At 55.0% G+C, this 17,291-nt stretch overlaps 1 protein-coding gene across 1 annotated transcript in view; it reads left to right on the top strand.

Annotated features, from left to right (window-relative positions):
• Positions 1–17,291, top strand: part of OBSCN (obscurin, cytoskeletal calmodulin and titin-interacting RhoGEF) — a 235,604-nt gene that overhangs the window by 146,078 nt on the left and 72,235 nt on the right. The window contains exons 35-49 of the mRNA XM_061149525.1: positions 230–496; positions 597–863; positions 1,994–2,266; positions 2,979–3,245; positions 3,431–3,697; positions 8,506–8,778; positions 9,183–9,449; positions 10,337–10,603; positions 10,717–10,980; positions 11,295–11,558; positions 12,079–12,342; positions 12,666–12,929; positions 13,322–13,585; positions 15,578–15,841; positions 16,990–17,253. Coding sequence (XP_061005508.1) covers positions 230–496; positions 597–863; positions 1,994–2,266; positions 2,979–3,245; positions 3,431–3,697; positions 8,506–8,778; positions 9,183–9,449; positions 10,337–10,603; positions 10,717–10,980; positions 11,295–11,558; positions 12,079–12,342; positions 12,666–12,929; positions 13,322–13,585; positions 15,578–15,841; positions 16,990–17,253 — 3,996 coding nt within the window. The remainder of the gene's footprint in view (positions 1–229; positions 497–596; positions 864–1,993; positions 2,267–2,978; positions 3,246–3,430; positions 3,698–8,505; positions 8,779–9,182; positions 9,450–10,336; positions 10,604–10,716; positions 10,981–11,294; positions 11,559–12,078; positions 12,343–12,665; positions 12,930–13,321; positions 13,586–15,577; positions 15,842–16,989; positions 17,254–17,291) is intronic.

Raw genomic sequence — 17,291 nt, 5'->3', positions numbered from 1 at the left:
GTGGGGCATGGGCCCGAGGGTCTCTGGGAGGTCTCTGTGGAAAGTCGAGAGGGGGCGTGGGCCCCAGAGGGTCTCTGGGAGGTCTCTGTGGAAAGTCGAGAGGGGTTGTGGGCCCCAGAGGGTCTCTGGGAGGTCACTGTGGAAGGTAGAGCAGGGGCATGGACCCCAGAGGGTCTCTAGAGAAGGCAGCGGCAGCGGTCAGGCTGAAGCTGCCTCATGCTCCTGGCAGAACGGAAGGTGACGGTGACACAGCCGCTGGAGGACGTGGAGGTCCTGGAGGAGGGCCGTGCCTGCTTCTCCTGCGAGCTGTCCCACGAGGATGAAGAAGTGGACTGGTTGCTCAATGGAATGCCGCTGTATAACGACAGCTTCCACGAGATCACCCACGAGGGCCGCCGCCACACGCTGGTGCTGAAGCGGGTCCGGCAGGCTGATAGGGGCACCGTGAGCATCTCCTCCCCCAAGGTTGCAGCCTCCGCCCACCTGGCGGTCAGAGGTGAGGTGGCTGTGTGTGGCCCGTGGGGACCCTTGGGACCCTTGCCCAGAGGGCCAGAGGTGGCAGATGGTCCCCTGAGACGCCCACGCTCTTCCTGCAGGGAAGCCGGTGGTGTTCCTGAAGGCATTGGACGATGTGTCTGCAGAGGAGCGGGGCACACTGACCTTGCAGTGTGAGGTGTCTGATCAGCATGCCCACGTGGTGTGGCGGAAGGATGGCGTGGAGTTGGGCCCCAGTGACAAGTATGGCTTCCTGCACACGGCGGGCACGCGAGGCCTCGTGGTGCACAGCCTGACTCGGGATGATGCCGGCCTGTACACCTGCAACGTGGGCACTGATGAGACCTGTGCTCGTGTCAGCGTGCATGGTGCGTGCGGCGGCCAGCTGCAGACAGTGGGGTGTGGCTCCGGGGTCAGCGTGCGTGGTGCGTGCGGGGCCAGCTGCAGACGGTGGGGCGTGGCTCTGGGTTCAGTGTGCGTGGTGCGTGTAGCGGCCAGCTGCAGAAGGTGGGGCGTGGCTCCGGGGGTGTGGCTCTGGGCGTGCCTGCACTCGGGGGACCCACCCACTCTCAGAGACCAGGGTCTGCTCTGCAGAGCTTGGAGAGATCAGGGCAGACTGCTGAAGGAGTGGGCTCGACAGGGTCTTAGAAGGCCCAGGTGCAGGCAGGTGGGCCGGGGGTGATAGGCAACAGAGCAAAGCCTGGGAGATAGACTGGCCCTGCTTGATCGAGTCCCAGGGGGTAAAGGATTCAGCTGGAGGCTGGAAACTTCCCTCTGCACCAGGGGATGTGTGGGCAGGCCCAGGGGCCCCAGAGGGAGGCGTCAGGAGGGTGGTGCGTGGGAGAGGCTGCGATATCAGGCAGGGGGTGCCCCCGGAGGACTGCCAGGCCATGGCGCCGCCTGATGAAGGTGGCTCTGGGCAGGTCACCTTTCTCTTCCCAGGCTCCTTCCAGCCGGGGTATGGTTCTGATGTGTACCTGATGTCCCATATATATCTGTCCTGACTCCATTCCCCTAGTCTTTTTTTCTTTTATGTGTTTGGCAGGTGTGTTGCCCAGTGACCCCCTGGCTGGTCCGTGATGGTCTGGCCAGTTTGTGATGAGACGGGGAGGGGAAGGGTGGTGTGGTGAGCTGGATTCCCCTTCATTTGGGGGAGCTGTTCTTTTTATGGAGCGTGTAAGCTGGTCGCAGCTGGGTGGTGCTTATTCTCTCCATGTTATTCTCTAGCAAATGTGAAGGGGGTCACCCTGGTTGCCACTCACAGCCGTCAGCCATCTGACTGCCAGGGTGTGGACAGCAGGAGGCCAAGAGGACACTTGCTGAGAGAGGCAGCAGGCCTCCTGGGAGTGGGGTTAGAGAGGGGGGTATGCATGTCATCCAGAGGTGTGCCCCCTCCTGGGGTCTGGCCTGAGGCTGCTATCAGCTTGATGGCACCTGTCTCGTGGGGCAGGCCTCTTTGGGCCCAGCCGGCATGACAGCTGTCTCCCGTGGCCTGCAGAGCTGCACGTGGGCATCACCAAGAGGCTGAAGACGGTGGAGGTGCTGGAGGGCGAGAGCTGCAGCTTCGAGTGCATCCTGTCCCATGAGGACACTGGCGGTGTGGCTGAGTGGACAGTGAGCGGGAGAACAGTGGGCAGCTCTGGCCGCTTCCGTGCCATGCGCCAGGGCCGCAAGTACACTCTAGCTGTCCGAGATGCCATGCCAAGTGACGCTGGGGAGGTGGTCTTCTCTGTGCAGGGCCTCACCTCCAAGGCCTCACTCATCGTCAAAGGTGGGTGAATGCTGGCAGCGGGGGCAGGTCAAGGGGCTGTGTCCAGGGGCTGTTTTGGGAGCTCCTGAGCCTGGGCTCTCCCCAGGAAGCCTAGAGCCAGGGTCCTGGGCTTGGAAGCTGCAAGGATGTGTGTCTGTATGTCTAAGGACTGTCTCCCCAGCCCCTGCTGAGCACCTCGAGGTATCTGTTGGAGTACTGGGGTGTTCTGGTCATCCAGACGTGTGTGGACGACCAGGATTACCCTTTAGGATGAGGTTTTGGAGCCTTTGGGCAGGAGCAGGTTTTGTAATCCTCAGCCCGTGGTTCAACTGCTGTGGTAGCTCCCAGGGTGCATGGCTCATGTTGGTAGTGAAATTGCCATTGAAATTTATAAGCTGTTACTTCCAGCATAAATACTTGGTGCCAATGGGTAAAGCTCAGCCCATGGCCATGCTTCGAGTTCCAGAGCTTTGAACAGTGGTGAGAACCTAAGATTCTGTGGTCTAACAGCTCTCTTTCCCAGGGTCCTCCCCTATCATTCCAGAGCTCTGAGGTCCCTAGGCCTGAGGTTCCAGAGTTAGAAGTTTTAGAGTTGTAGGTTCTGTGGTCTCAGCCTCCAGAGCTTGAAAGCTCTTGAATGCTTGCCCTGTCTTAACCCCAGGCGTGGCTAGGGCCATGGTCATGGGTGGAGCTACGGCCAGGCCTTATCAGGCACTATGTCTGTTCTTTTCAGAGAGGTCAGTTGACATTATGAAGCCACTGGAAGACCAGCAGGCCACACTGGGTGAGGATGTGGTGCTGAGGTGTGAGCTGTCGCGGGAAGGGACCCCAGTGCACTGGCTGAAGGATGGGAAGGCCATCCGCAAGAGTCAGAAGTACGACCTGCTCACCGAAGGCACTCGGGCCTCGCTGGTCATCCATGCAGTCTCACTCAAAGACTCAGGCAAATACACATGTGAGACGGAGTCTTCCAAAAGCACAGCCAGTCTCCAAGTGGAAGGTAAACCCCATGAGCTCCTGGGGCTGCCCCAGGTAGGAAGGGAGAAGCACCCAGCAGAGAAGGGACTCATCCAGGTCCCTGAGGGTCTGGGGTGGGCCTGGAGAACCACCAGTGATGGGAATGATTTCCCATCCTGAGGGCCTGCACTGGCCTAACCCTCCCGTTCATTCCTGCCCCTCCACCAGAAAAGGCAAACCGGTTCACGGAGCCGTTGGCTGACCTGCATGTGGAGGAGAAGGGCACAGCCACATTTACCTGCAAGACAGAGCACCCTGCTGGCTCGGTGACCTGGCGCAAGGGCCTCACGGAGCTGCGGGCCTCGGGGAAGCACGCGCCCAGCCAGGAGGGCCTGACCTTGCGGCTCACCATCAGCGCCCTGGAGAAGGCAGACAGTGACACCTACACCTGTGACATTGGCCAGGCCCAGTCCCAGGCTCGGCTGCTGGTGAAAGGTTAGGCTCGGGCACTCTGCTGTTGCTCGCGTCTGCCCACTAGATTTCAAGGCCTGTGGCATGCTCAGCTGTAAGCGTTGTTTAAAGTAGATTTGGAGGTGGGCAGAGATCAGAGCTCTGCCTGGCCCTGGACTAACTCAGCCTTGGTTTTCCCATTTCCAAGGAGGGGTTGCCCTGGGCGGTCTTGTTGCTGGGCCTTGTGTCAATGAGTTGGCACCCCTGTTTGTGCGTTTGTTTGCCGGGTGAATGTTTCTGGAGCCCTTCCAGCATGTGTCCACGCCTGTGCTGTGCACGTTACTTACACATGAATGTACCTCTTCTACTCCTGTGCAGAGTCACTGGTTCAGCGAGGTCTTACAGTTTGAACACCGGTTTTCCCCTGGCCAGCAGGATGAGGGTTGTCATTCTCCTGCTACACTGATAAACACACTGGGGCTTCACTGGGGCTTGTTGGCTGCTCCAGGGTTGCAGGGCAATTAGGTGTCAGGGCCGGGTTGACCCTAGCCCTGCTGATCCCAGGGCTGGCATCAGGGTGAAGTCAGCTGTAGGTCCTTCCTGGGATCTGTCCATAGAAAATAACAAAGAAGCCCCACCCTTGATCTCTTCCTCTTTTTCAGTGAAATACAGTGAATCCACTGAGCTCAGTGAAAACATTTCATTAGTGCAGTGGAAGCACAGCTGTCTAATCTAAAGTGAATGTTAATACTTAAAAAAGGCCATTCAAGCAAGTGTCCAGACTTCCCTGGTGGTCCAGTGGTTGAGAATCTGTCTTGCCATGCAGGGAATATGGGTTCAGTCCCTGCTTGGGGAACTAAGATCCCACATGCCTTGGAGCAGCTAAGTCTGCATGCCACAATTACTGAAGCCCCCATGCTAAGACCTACTACAGCTAAATAGATGGTAAATAAATAAATGTATGTGCTATAAAAGTGGGACTTCCCTGGTAGCTCAGTCTGTAAAGAATCTGCCTGCCGTGCAGGACACCTGGGTTTGATCCCTGGGTTGGGGAGGTCCCCTTGAGAGGGAAATGGCAGCCCATTCCAGTACCCTCGCTTGGAAAGTCCCATGGACAGAGAAGCCTGGCAGGCTGCAGTCCTTGGGGTTGCAAAGAGCAGGGCACGACTGAGCGACTAACACACAATTATAAAAGTGAGTGTACCATAATAACAACATACAGTCTTTGGACAAATTCAGAACACACAGGCTTGTGCCAGGCTAACGCTTCCTGCCAAAGCCCTTTCCTTGTGTCAGTTCATGAATCACAACTGACACACAAAGATGATGAGATCGGTGCCTATCTCCTATTGAATAAATCACTCTCCTGATGTGCCATCTAATGTTGTCAACGTGCTGCACTCAATATGCCAACAAATTTGGGAAACTCAGCAGTGGGCACAGGGCTGGAAAAGGTCAGTTTTCATTCCAATCCCAAAGAAGAGCAATGCCAAAGAATGTTCAGACTACTATACAGTTACACTCATTTCACACTGGGCTCCCCTGGTGGAGACCTGGGTTTGATCCCTAGGTCACAAAGATCCCCTGGAGGAGGGCATGGCAACCCACTCCAGTACTCTTGCCTGGAGAATCCCTATGGACAGAGCAGCCTGGCGGGATGCAGTCCACGGGGTTGCACGGAGTCAGACAAGACTGAGCGACTAAGCAGCAGCAGCATAAGGTTCTGCTCAAAGTCCTTGGAGCCAGGCTTCAGCAGCACGTGGACCGAGAACTTCCAGATGACAAGCTGCATGGGAACCAGAGATCAAATTGCCAACATTCGCTGAATCATACAGAAAGCAAGAAAATTACAGAAGAATATCTACTTCTGCTTTATTGAGTATGCTAACGCCTTTGCCTGTGTGGATCACAACAAACTGTGGAAAATTCTTAAAGAGATGGGAATACCAGACCACCATACCCGTCTCCTGAGAAACCTGTATGCGGGTCAAGAAGCTGCCGTTAAAACCGGACATGGAACAAGGAACTGGTTCAAAATTGGGAAAGGAGTGCATTGTATATGGTCACCCTGCTTATTTAACTTATATGCAGAGTACATCATGTGAAATGCCAGGCTGGATGAAACACAAGCTGGAATCAAGATTGCTGGGAGAAATATCAATAAGCTCAGATATGCAGATGACTCCACTTTAATGGCAGAAAGGGAAGAGGAACTAAAGAGTCTCTTGATAAGGGTGAAGGAGGAGTTTGAAAAATCTGGCTTAAAATTCAACATTCAAAACTAGGGTCATGGCATCTGGTCCCATCACTTCATGGCAGATAGAAGGGGAAAAAGTGACAGATTTTCTTTTCTTGGGCTACAAAATGACTGTGGATGGTGACTGCAGCCATGAAATTAAAAGACGCTTGCTCCTTGGAAGTAAAGCTATGACAAACCTAGACAGCATATTAAAAAGCAGAGACATCACTTTGCTGCCAAAGTCCATACAGTCAAAGCTATGTTTTTTCCAGTAGTCATGTACGGATGTGATAGTTGGACCATTAAGATGGCTGAGTGTTGAAGAATGGATGCTTTTGAATTGTGCTGAAGAAGGCTCTTGAGAGTCCCTTGGACTGCAGGAAGATCAAATCAATCAATCCTAAAGGAAATCAACTCTCAATATTCATTGGAAGGACTGATGGTGAAGCCAAAGCTCTAGTATTTGGCCACTTGATGTGAAGAGCCGACTCATTGGAAAAGACCCTGATGCTGAGAAAGATTGAAGGCTAAAGGAGAAGAGGGTGGCAGAAGATGAAATGGTTAGATAGCATCACTGACTCAATGGATGTGAATTTGAGCAAACTCAGGAAGACGGTGGAGGATGGTGGAGCCTGGTGTGCTGCAGTCCACGGGGTCACAAAGAGTCAAACACATTTAGGGACTGAACAACAGCAAGAACAGATGTGCCATCTATGCTTTCTGGTATGCAGTAACTTCAAGACACCTGTGAATGCAGAAGGAATCTGGCAGCCAGTCAGTATTTATGATTTCTTCAGCTTTCAGCATACCTAGTTCAGTTCAGTTCAGTCGCTCAGTCGTGTCCAACTCTTTGCGACCCCATGAAGTGCAGCATGCCAGGCCTCCTTGTCCATCACAAACTCCCGGAGTTTACTCAAACTCATGCCCATCGAGTCCATGATGCCACCCAGCCATCTCATCCTCTGTCGTCCCCTTCTCCACCTGCCCCCAATCCCTCCCAGCATCAGGGTCTTTTCCAATGAGTCAACTCTTCGCATCAGGTGGCCAAAGTACTGGAGCTTCAGCTTCAGCATCAGTCCTTCCAGTGAACACCCAGGACTGATCTCCTTTAGGATGGACTGGTTGGATCTCCTTGCAGTACAAGGGACTCTCAAGAGTCTTCTCCAACACCACAGTTCAAAAGCATCATTTTTTGGTGCTCAGCTTTCTTCAGAGTCCAACTCTCACAACCATACATGACCACTGGAAAAACTATAGCCTTGACCAGACAGACCTTTGTTGGCAAAGTAATGTCTCTGCTTTTTAATATGCTATCTAGGTTGGTCATAACTTTCCTTCCAAGGAGTAAGCGTCTTTTAATTTCATGGCTGCAGTCACCATCTGCAGTGATTTTGGAGCCCAAAAAAATAAAGTCTGACACTGTTTCCACTGTCTCCCCATCTATTTCCCATGAGGTAATGGGATCAGATGCCATGATCTTAGTTTCTTGAATGTTAAGCTTTAAGCTAACTTTTTCACTCTCCTCTTTCACTTTCATTAAGAGGTTTTTTAGTTCCTCTTCACTCTTTGCCATAAGGGTGGTGTCATCTGCCTATCTGAGGTTATTGATATTTCTCCCGGCCGTCTTGATTCCAGCTTGTGCTTCTTCCAGCCCAGCTTTTCTCATGATGTACTCTGCATATAAGTTAAATAAGCAGGGTGACAATATACAGCCTTGACGTACTCCTTTTCCTATTTGGAACCAGTCTGTTGTTCCATGTCCACTTCTAGCTGTTGCTTCCTGACCTGCATACAGGTTTCTCAAGAGGCAGGTCAGGTGGTCTGGTATTCCCATCTCTTTCAGACATTTCCACAGTTTATTGTGATCCATGCAGTCGAAGGCTTTGTCATAGTCAATAAAGCAGAAATAGATGTTTTTCTGGAACTCTCTTGCTTTTTTGATGATCCAGCAGATATTGGCAATTTGATCTCTGGTTCCTCTGCCTTTTCTAAAACCAGCTTGAACATCTGGAAGTTCACAGTTCACGTATTGCTGAAGCCTGGCTTGGAGAATTTTGAGCATTACTTTACTAGTGTGTGAGATGAGTGCAATTGTGCAGTAGTTTGAGCATTCTTTGGGATTGCCTTTCTTAGGGATTGGAGTGAAAACTGACCTTTTCCCGTCCTGTGGCCACTGCTGAGTTTTCAAATTTGCTGGCATAACCTAAGACAGCAGCAAAAACAGATTTTTTTTCTAGAAATTCATGTTAGTTCTCCAAGTCATTCAATTTAAATGTTACCATAGCCACATTCTCTTTTCTTCCCCCACACTTCTGTTAATACAGAACTGAATGGCATTGGGTGATTTCTGTGACCGGGACAATGGATGGAGCACAGCTTGGGGAGGGGCCGTGCTGTGGATCAGCCTGGGTGCTCTGCAGAAAGACCCGAGAGGTGGATTGAGGGCTCACTGGTGGGCCTGGACCGTTCAGCTCAGACCCACTTAATGTTTTCTGTTAGAGGCATTTGCTCGCTCCCTGCTGAGCGCCCGCCCCAGATCAGGCCTTGGGGAGCACCCCATTTCCCTTGGCAGCTGTCCAGGGGGCCCCTGACGTGCCCGTCTGTGTCTCTGCAGGCCAGAAAGTGCTCATCACAGAGGACCTGGAGGACGTGGAGGTGCAGGAGGGCTCCTCGGCCACCTTCTGCTGCCGCATCTCCCCTGCCGACTACAGGCCTGTCCACTGGTTCTTGGACAAGACACCCCTGTCTGCCAATGAACTCAATGAGATCGAGGCCCAGCCCGGTGGCTACCACGTGCTCACCCTGCGGCAGCTAGCGCTCAAGGACTCGGGCACCGTCCATTTTGAGGCAGGCGACCAGCGAACCTCAGCTGCCTTGCAGGTCACAGGTAGGTTGCAGGCCCAGCGCCCAGTGCATGGTGGGGGCCAGTCCACATGGTTGAGCATGCAACTTCAAGGCATTGGCTTGGCCATCTCCTGGGTGAGGCCCTGGGACTCACAGAGAAGGAAGGCACCATAGGCTTCTCTTGGGCTGGAGCCTTGGATCCCAGAGCTGAGTGGTGCTGTTTGAAGACATGTTGTTGTACATGGCATGCAGAGGTGAACCCAAGGTCAGTGTGGGGGCGGGGCCACATAGAGCCTGTCCTGTTCTCCCAGCAGTCCTGTCTGCAGCCCAGAATGGGGGTGTGGGGGCAGGTGGGCACTGACCAGGAGTGTTGCTGGTGTGTAGCAAGACCAGGGGCTGCTCCTGCAGGAGCCCCCACCAGTCTTACGCATCCCTCTCTGTCTGCAGAGAAGCCAAGTGCTTTCTCCCAGGGGCTCACGGATGCCACAGTCACAGAGGGGGAGGATCTCACCCTTGTCTGCGAGACTTCTGCCTCAGACAGCCCTGTGTGCTGGACCAAGGATGGGAAGCCCCTGCGGCCATCGTCCCGGTGCCAGCTGACCTATGAGGGCCGCCGGGCCCAGCTGGTCATCACTGAGACCACCCTGCAGGACAGCGGGCGCTACAAGTGTGAGACTGCGGGCGCCTGGAGCAGTTCCATTGTCAGGGTCCATGGTGAGCCCCGGGAGAGCGGTGCTGGGTGGCCTCCAGCCACACTCCTGACACTCTTGCCTTGCTCAGGGCCAGGGCGACTCCAGGACACTCTCTGTCCTCTTCGTGTGTGGGTGCAGGGTGTCCTAAGGCTCCTTCTGTTCCCCTGTTCGTTGATCTCACTCTGCCCACTGGCTGCCCTGTCTCTGGGTTTCTTCTGCTCCTGAAAGCCTCTCTCAGCCTCTCCTGGTCTTCTGACCAGCAGTCTTTTTTTTTTTTAATTTCACTGCTGACTATCTGTGTGCTTACATTGCCATGTCTCCCTTCTCTTGGCTTGGCTCATCTCCATCTCAGTTGGCTTGGCCTGGCTACCAAATGCCACAGACTGCGTGGCTTAAAAGACAGACATTTATTGTCTCCTAGGTTTGGAGACCAGAAGTCTGAGATCAAGGTGTTGTAGGCCTGGTTTCCCTTGAGGCCTCTCTCCTGGGCTTATAGATGGCCATCTTTTCCCTGTGTCTTCACCTGGTCATCCCTCTGTGTGTATCTGTGTGCTAGTTTCCATTTCTTGTAAGGATACCAATAATATGGGAGTAAGACCCATTCTACTGACCTAATTTAACTCAATCCTCTCTTTCAAGACCCCTATCTCCAAATATGGCTGCATTCTTTGGTCCTGAGGGTTCGGGCTCCAGCAGGTGAATTGGGAGATTAAATGTCGCCCGTAACACCCCACCCTCCTCTGCTTCGTGCCGTTTGGCTCACCCTCCTGGATAGGCAGAGGTCTCGAGGTCCCCATCCCTAGTCCCCCATGCAGACAGCGAGGTGGGCCTGCCTGCCTCTGCCGGTTGCTGCCCTCCACCACCCTCAGCCGTGTGGGCTATACTGACTGAGCTCATGGCTGTCCACAGCTCGGCCAGTGCAGTTCCGAGAGGGCCTGAAGGACGTGGAGGTGCTGGAGGGGGGTGCTGCCACCCTGCGCTGCGTGCTGTCATCCGTGGTCAGGCCTGTGGAGTGGCGGCGTGGGGATGAGCTTCTGCAGCCTGGAGGCAAGTACAGCTTGCGACAGGACGGGACCGTGCTGGAGCTGGTGGTCCGAGACCTGCGGCCTCAGGACAGCGGGCAGTACTTCTGCAGTTTTGGGGACCAGATGACATCGGCCAGGCTCACCGTAAAGGGTAAGCCTCTTCAGCCACTCTGCCCACGTGACACCACACAGTCCCACACCACCCCTTTCATCCTTTGTGGGAGGATGAAAGTGATGTGCTATGTCCATTGGACCTTGTTGCAGCTCTGCCTGCTGAGTTCATAGGAAGACTGAGAAGCAAGGAGGTCGTGGAAGGGACCACGGCCACATTCCGCTGTGAGCTCAGCAAGGAAGCTCCCGTGGAGTGGAGGAAGGGGCCCGAGACCCTCAGAGCCGGGGACAGAGTGAGCCTCAGGCAGGACGGGGCCGTGTGTGAGCTGGAGATGCGTGACCTGACCGTGGAGGATGCTGGAGAATATTCATGTGTGTGCGGGCAGGAGAAGACCTCAGCCACGCTCACCGTCCGGGGTAAAAACCACGTGTGGCCAGGAGAAGCTGTGCTTTGGTGTCCATTACTGACTTCGTGTTGTCTCCGTGCCCTCATCCCACCTTCCCTCCTCGTCTCAGCCTCACCCTCTTCCCGTAACTCCCCAGAACTCCTTCCTCCTTCCTGGGCTGTTGTGTGAACCACGAGAACCAGCCTCTGAGCTGCGTTCCAGCTCTCGTGTCCCTGCAGGTTCTGTCCTGTGTCCTGTGGGAGCGTCTGTCTTCTTCTGTGTCTTGTCATGCCTTGCCTTCAGAGTTCTCCCAAGACTCTGATATTCATGTCTCTCTGTCCTCAGCTTTGCCTGCTGAGTTCACAAGAAGACTGAGAGGCAAGGAGGCCACAGAAGGGGCCACAGTCACCCTGCACTGTGAGCTGAGCAAGGCGGCCCCCGTGGAGTGGAGGAAGGGGTCTGAGACCCTCAGAGCCGGGGACCGAGTGAGCCTGAAGCAGGAGGGAGCCATGTGTGAGCTGGAGATCCATGACCTTGTGGTGGAGGATGCTGGGGAGTATTTGTGTGTGTGTGGGCAGGAGAAAACCTCAGCCACCCTCACCATCAGGGGTAAGGACCATGTGTGGCAAAGCAGAGTTTTGGTGTCCAGTTATTAACTTCATGGCATCTCCCTGCACTCGTGCCACCTTCCCTCCTCATCTCAGTCTTAGCCTCTTCCCATGACATTCCTCCCTCCTTCCTGGCACATGCAAGAACCGTGAGAAACACGCCTCGAGCTGCTTCCCACCCCTTGTGTCACTGAAGGTTCTGTCCTGCATCCTGTTGGGGTCTGCATCTTTCACTCCATCCTGTCCCATCCTGTCCCCCAGGGAGCTCTGGAGAATTGGGTGTTCTCCACACCTTCTAACCTCTCCTGCCCTGCCCACCAGATTCACAGGCATGAGGCCTGAGGGGTCTGTGGACGGGGTCACGGGCACGCCGAACAGACTGGGCTGAGGGGGCCGTGGTCCAGCGTGTGCACCTGGGACACCCAGCCTGTGGCCTGTGTCTTCTTTGTGATGTCCAGGACCTATCTCATCAGTGGGTTCAGAGAGCATTATAGTGTTTGTGTCTTTTTGCCCATCTCCAGCCCTGCCTGCCAAGTTCACAAAAGGTCTGAAGAAGGAAGAGACCACAGAAGGGGCCACAGCCAAGCTGTGCTGTGAGCTGAGCAAGGCAGCCTCTGTGGAGTGGAGGAAGGGGCCCAAGAGCCTCAGAGCTGGAGACAGAGTGAGCCTGAGGCAGGAGGGAGCCATGTGTGAGCTGGAGATCCGTGACCTGACCGTGGAGGATGCTGGGGAGTACTTGTGCGTGTGCGGGCAGGAGAAAACCTCAGCCACGCTCACTGTCAGGGGTAAAGACCATTCGTGACCACATGGACTGGCGTTTGGTGTCTGCCCATCCTCTCCGCTCCCAGTTCCCTCTCCTGCCCTGCTCTCCCTCTGTCCTGCTCCCTTTCCTCCCATAGTTACCTTGTCTCCCTGCCGTGTTCCCGTCTGTTCTGTGGCACATGTGCAGGTTGGACCTTTTATTTAAAGTCAGTCACGGTGTGTGTCCACCCCCAGCAGGTGGGCCCCGTCCAGCTGGGGTTTGTGTCTTCTCTGCACTGTCCATATCCTGCTGCTTCTGTGCGTTCAGAGAGTGTGATCGTGTTTGTGTCTGTCTGCCCATCTCCAGCCCTGCCTGCCAAGTTCACAAAGGGTCTGAGGAAGGAGGAGGCCGTGGAAGGGGCCACAGCCAAGCTGCACTGTGAGCTGAGCAAGGCGGCCCCCGTGGAGTGGAGGAAGGGGCCCGAGACCCTCAAAGCCGGGGACAGAGTGAGCCTGAGGCAGGAGGGAGCCGTGTGTGAGCTGGAGATCTGTGACCTGATCGTGGAGGATGCTGGAGAATACTCATGTGTGTGTGGGCAGGAGAAAACCTCAGCCACGCTCACCGTCAGGGGTAAAGACCGTGTGTGGCCAAGCAGAGCTGTGCTTTGGTGTCCAGTTACTGACTTCACGGCGTCCTTCTGTATTCAGTCCATGCTCCCTCCCCGTCTCAATGCCGCCTGTTTCCAGAAGACTGTGGAATCTCTTTCACCTTCCTGTGCTGATGTGTGAACCAAAAGAAGCCGGCATTTAACCCACTTCCCACCATTTGTGTCACCACTGACACTGTTCTGTTGTCCTGTCCGAGTCTGAGTCCTTTCCTCCATCCGTGGTCCAGCGTGTGCGCCTGGGACACCCAGCCTATGGCCTGTGCCCAATTGGGTCTTGTGTCTTCTGTGTACCGCCTACTTCCTGCTTCACCTGTGTGTACAGGCCGCCTGAGAGTCTCTGTCTGCCCATCTCCAGCCCTGCCTGCCAAGTTCACAAAGGGTCTGAGGAAGGAGGAGGCCGTGGAAGGGGCCACAGCCAAGCTGCACTGTGAGCTGAGCAAGGCGGGCCCTGTGGAGTGGAGGAAGGGGCCCGAGACCCTCAGAAGTGGAGACAGACTGTGGGTGAAGCAGGAGGGAGCCGTGTGTGAGCTGGAGATCCGTGAGCTGACCGTGGAGGATGCTGGGGAGTACTCGTGCGTGTGCGGGCAGGAGAAAACCTCAGCCACGCTCACCGTCAGGGGTAAAGACCACGTGGGGCCTGTGGAGCAGAGGCTTCGTGTCTGCGGGCTTTAATGTGTCCTCCAGCTCCACCCTGTCTGTCTGCAGTCTTTCATGTCTCTGCATATCTCCTGCACTCTTGGAGCGGGAGTCTCCACAGTCTCCCTCCCTTCTCTGATGCCCACCTCAGATAACAAGCCGAGAATAAGGTCCTCACTGTCCTCAGGGGCTCGCGTCTGAGAAAGAGGAGGCAGGCAGCCACATAGGAAAAGCACAGAATTGCAGTCCTCTTGAGGGAACATGACAGGAGAGATGCTGGGAGGTGGTTGAGAGCGCGGCCCTTGAGGGTGGGGTGTTGACGGGGTGTTGAGAGGGAAGTCTGTGAGAGAGCCATGAGGGGAGGGCCTGGGGTCCTCTGTCCAGTGTCTGGTGGTTATGGGAGGTGAGTGCAGGGTGTGGGGGAGGGGGAGACATGTTGGAGTTTGGGTTGATGTGGAGGTGACACCTGGATGTGGAGGTGAGGTGGCGTTTGAAGTGAAAGTGAAATGAGAGTGAGAGTTGGCTGTGGAGGTGAGGCGGAGGTAAGACGGGAGGTGAGGTCTGGGTGTAGAGTGGAGTGGACAGTGCTTGACCACGGGAGGAGAGGAAGGAGGGACGGGCCGCCACACTGGGGAGCAGAGCCAGATCCAGGAAGGCAGGTGGGCACCCACGCTGGGCTCGGGATCAGTGTCTGGCATCTGTGATGGGTGAGCTGACTCTAGACGCTACCATAGAAGGTCTTCTGTCAAGGTGTGATGTGACCTCCCAGAGCAAAAGGTGCACAGAGGCCTCACATTCTGGGCCCTGTTGGGGTGAACTCATGAGACAAGGTGGAACAGTAAAGAAGAGGATTCTGAGGCTGGGCAGGGCCATTGTGAACACAGATACTCAGATCTCTGGGCAGAGATCAGGCCACGATGCCACCTTCATGAATGAATTTCATGAGTGGAGCATAGCATCTCTAGCACAGAGACACTGGTACCCACAGTGTTCAGACTCACCAGGAGACCACAAGGGGTGTGGGCTTGGAGGCCTGCCACACAGTCAGGAGCAGCTTCCACTGCAGGGAGGAAGCACCGCAAAGGGCCGAGGACCAGAGAACCCAATGGCGCTTGTGGTAAAGACCCCGCCTGCCAGTGCTGGAGACATCAGAGACTCAGGTTTGATTCCTGAGTTGGGAAGAAACCCTGGAGGAGAGCATGGCAATGCACCCCAGTATTCTTCCCTTGGAAACGCCATGGACAGAGGAGCCTAGTGGGCCACAGTCCGTGGGATCAGACACAGCTGAAGAGTCAGACGCAGCTGAAGTGACTGAGCAAGCCTGCAGAGCACTCAAGTTAACCAGCAACAAGCAGTCCAAGAGAGCGGCTTCTCAGAATGTGCAGACCCCAAGGACTCCTACTCTAGGGTGACAGGGCAGGAGTGGGGTGGCTTCTGATTCCCTTCTGGCCATGATGCTCCTTGTTCTGTCTGTGCTTTTCAGGCCCTGTCAGCCCTGGGCTCTGGCCCCAGCAGCAGTAGGAGCTGACAAGAGGGGTATGCTGGGGTAGACGTCAGATAGTTTAGGTAGCTCTTTTTGTATCTCCATTCCCAGCTATATCCCTCAAGATCATAAAGTCACTAAAGAATAAGGCCTGGAGGGGGCCATGGCTGTGGTGTGGTGTAAGCTGGGCCATGGAAGATGCTGGAGGATATCCGTTCCAATTTATCGTCACTTTCCTTGGGCACTGTAGCCATTTCCATGTTCTGTCCATGCCGTGAGGTCCTCCCTGAGGAGTCCATTTCCGTGCTGGTTTGTCTGTCCTCTGCACACACTCCGCCCCAGCACAGCTACCTACCCATATGTCTGTGGGCCTAAGCTTTTATTCCTCATTTGCTCCAGCGTGTGACTGTTCCATTGTCAAGTGTCCACATGCTGATCCCCTACGTTTTCCAGAGACTCTGATGTTTCCTTTGTCACTCTGACCCTGCCCAGCCCTGCCCACCAAGTTCACAAAGGGCCTGAAGAAGGAGGAGGCCATAGAAGGGACCACGGTCACACTGCGCTGTGAGCTGAGCAAGGCGGCCCCCGTGGAGTGGAGGAAGGGGCCTGAGACGCTCAGAGCCGGGGACAGAGTGAGCCTGAAGCAGGAGGGAGCCATGTGTGAGCTGGAGATCCGTGGCCTGACTGTGGAGGACACAGGGGAGTACTCCTGCGTGTGTGGGCAGGAGAAGACCTCAGCCACGCTCACCGTCAAGGGTAAAGGCCGTCAGAGGCCACAGGGACCTGTGGCTTCATGTTTGCATGTGGTCTCTGTCACTGGCTCCACCGTAGGATTCTGTGGCTTTTTCTGTCTTTTCACCTGGGTCCCTGCAGATGTCTCTTGGCTCTGGGCTCCTCGTTCAGTAGATGTCAATGTCCACTGCTGTGTCCTCTGTTCCCTCTGGGACGTTTGCCTCCATCACCATCTGTGCATCTCTTTACTTGTTCATACTGTGATCTTTTGCTGTTTGTGGGATTTTGTGTCCTGGAGAGAGTTACCCTGAGAGTCATGTTCTCAGTGACTTCGTAGCCCTCCTCAGCCCTGCCTGCCGAGCTCACAAAAGGTCTGAACCATGAAGAGGCCACGGAAGGGACCACGGCCATACTGTGCTCTGAGCTGAGCAGGGTGGTCCATGAGGACTGGAGGATTGGGCCGAAACCCTGGAGATGGAAATAAGACTGTGCCTGAGGCAGGATGGGGCTGCGTGTGAGCTGAGGATCATGGCTTGGCTATAATGGTTGCAGGGGAGTGTGTGGGGCAGGAGAGGTCTTTGGCCAGGCTCGTTGTCAGGGGTGAGGACTGCATGTGACCACCTGGACTGGCGTTTGGTGGCTGCCCACCTGAAACTCCAGCACTTTGGCCACCTGATGGAAAGAGCTGACTCGTTGGAAAAGACCCTGATGCGGGAAAAGATGGAAGGCAGGAGGAGAGAGGGATGACAGAGGATGAGATGGTTGGATGGCATCACGCACTCAATGGATATGAATTTGAGAAAACTCCAGGAGATGATGAAGGACAGGGAAGCCTGGCATGCTGCAGTCCACGGGGTTGCAAAGAGTTGGACACAGTTTAATCACTGAACAACAACGTAATCATCTCTTTGCCCTCAGTTCCCTTTTCTGCCTTGCTGACTCACTGTCCTGCTCCTTTTCCTCCCATGATTATTCTGTTCTCCCTGTCATGTTCTGTGTCTGTTCTGTAGCACGTGTGCAGGTGGGACCTTTTAAGGTCACAGTCACGGTGCATACTGGCACCTCCAGCAGGTGGTCCAAGTCCAGTTGGGTTTTGTGTCTTCTCTGTATCCTGTTGCTTCTGTGAGTTCAGGAAGCCATGATCGTGTTTGTGTCTTTCTGACCACCTCCAGTCCTGCCTGCCAAGTTCGTAAAGGGTCTGAGGAAGGAAGAGGCCATGGAAGGGACCACAGCCAAGCTGCACTGTGAGCTGAGCAAGGCGGCCCCTGTGGAGTGGAAGAAGGGGTCTGAGATCCTCAGAGCCAGGGACAGAGTGAGCCTGAGGCAAGATGGACCTGTGTGTGAGCTGGAGATCCATGACCTGACCGTGGAAGATGCTGGGGAGTACTCGTGCATGTGCGGGCAGGAGAAGACCTCAGCCACACTCACCGTCAGGGGTAAAGACCACGCGTGACCACATGGACTGGCATTTGGT

The sequence above is a fragment of the Dama dama genome, chromosome 9 (assembly GCF_033118175.1).
Source record: "Dama dama isolate Ldn47 chromosome 9, ASM3311817v1, whole genome shotgun sequence".
NCBI lineage: Eukaryota > Metazoa > Chordata > Mammalia > Artiodactyla > Cervidae > Dama > Dama dama.
This window is presented reverse-complemented; position numbering and strand designations above follow the sequence as displayed.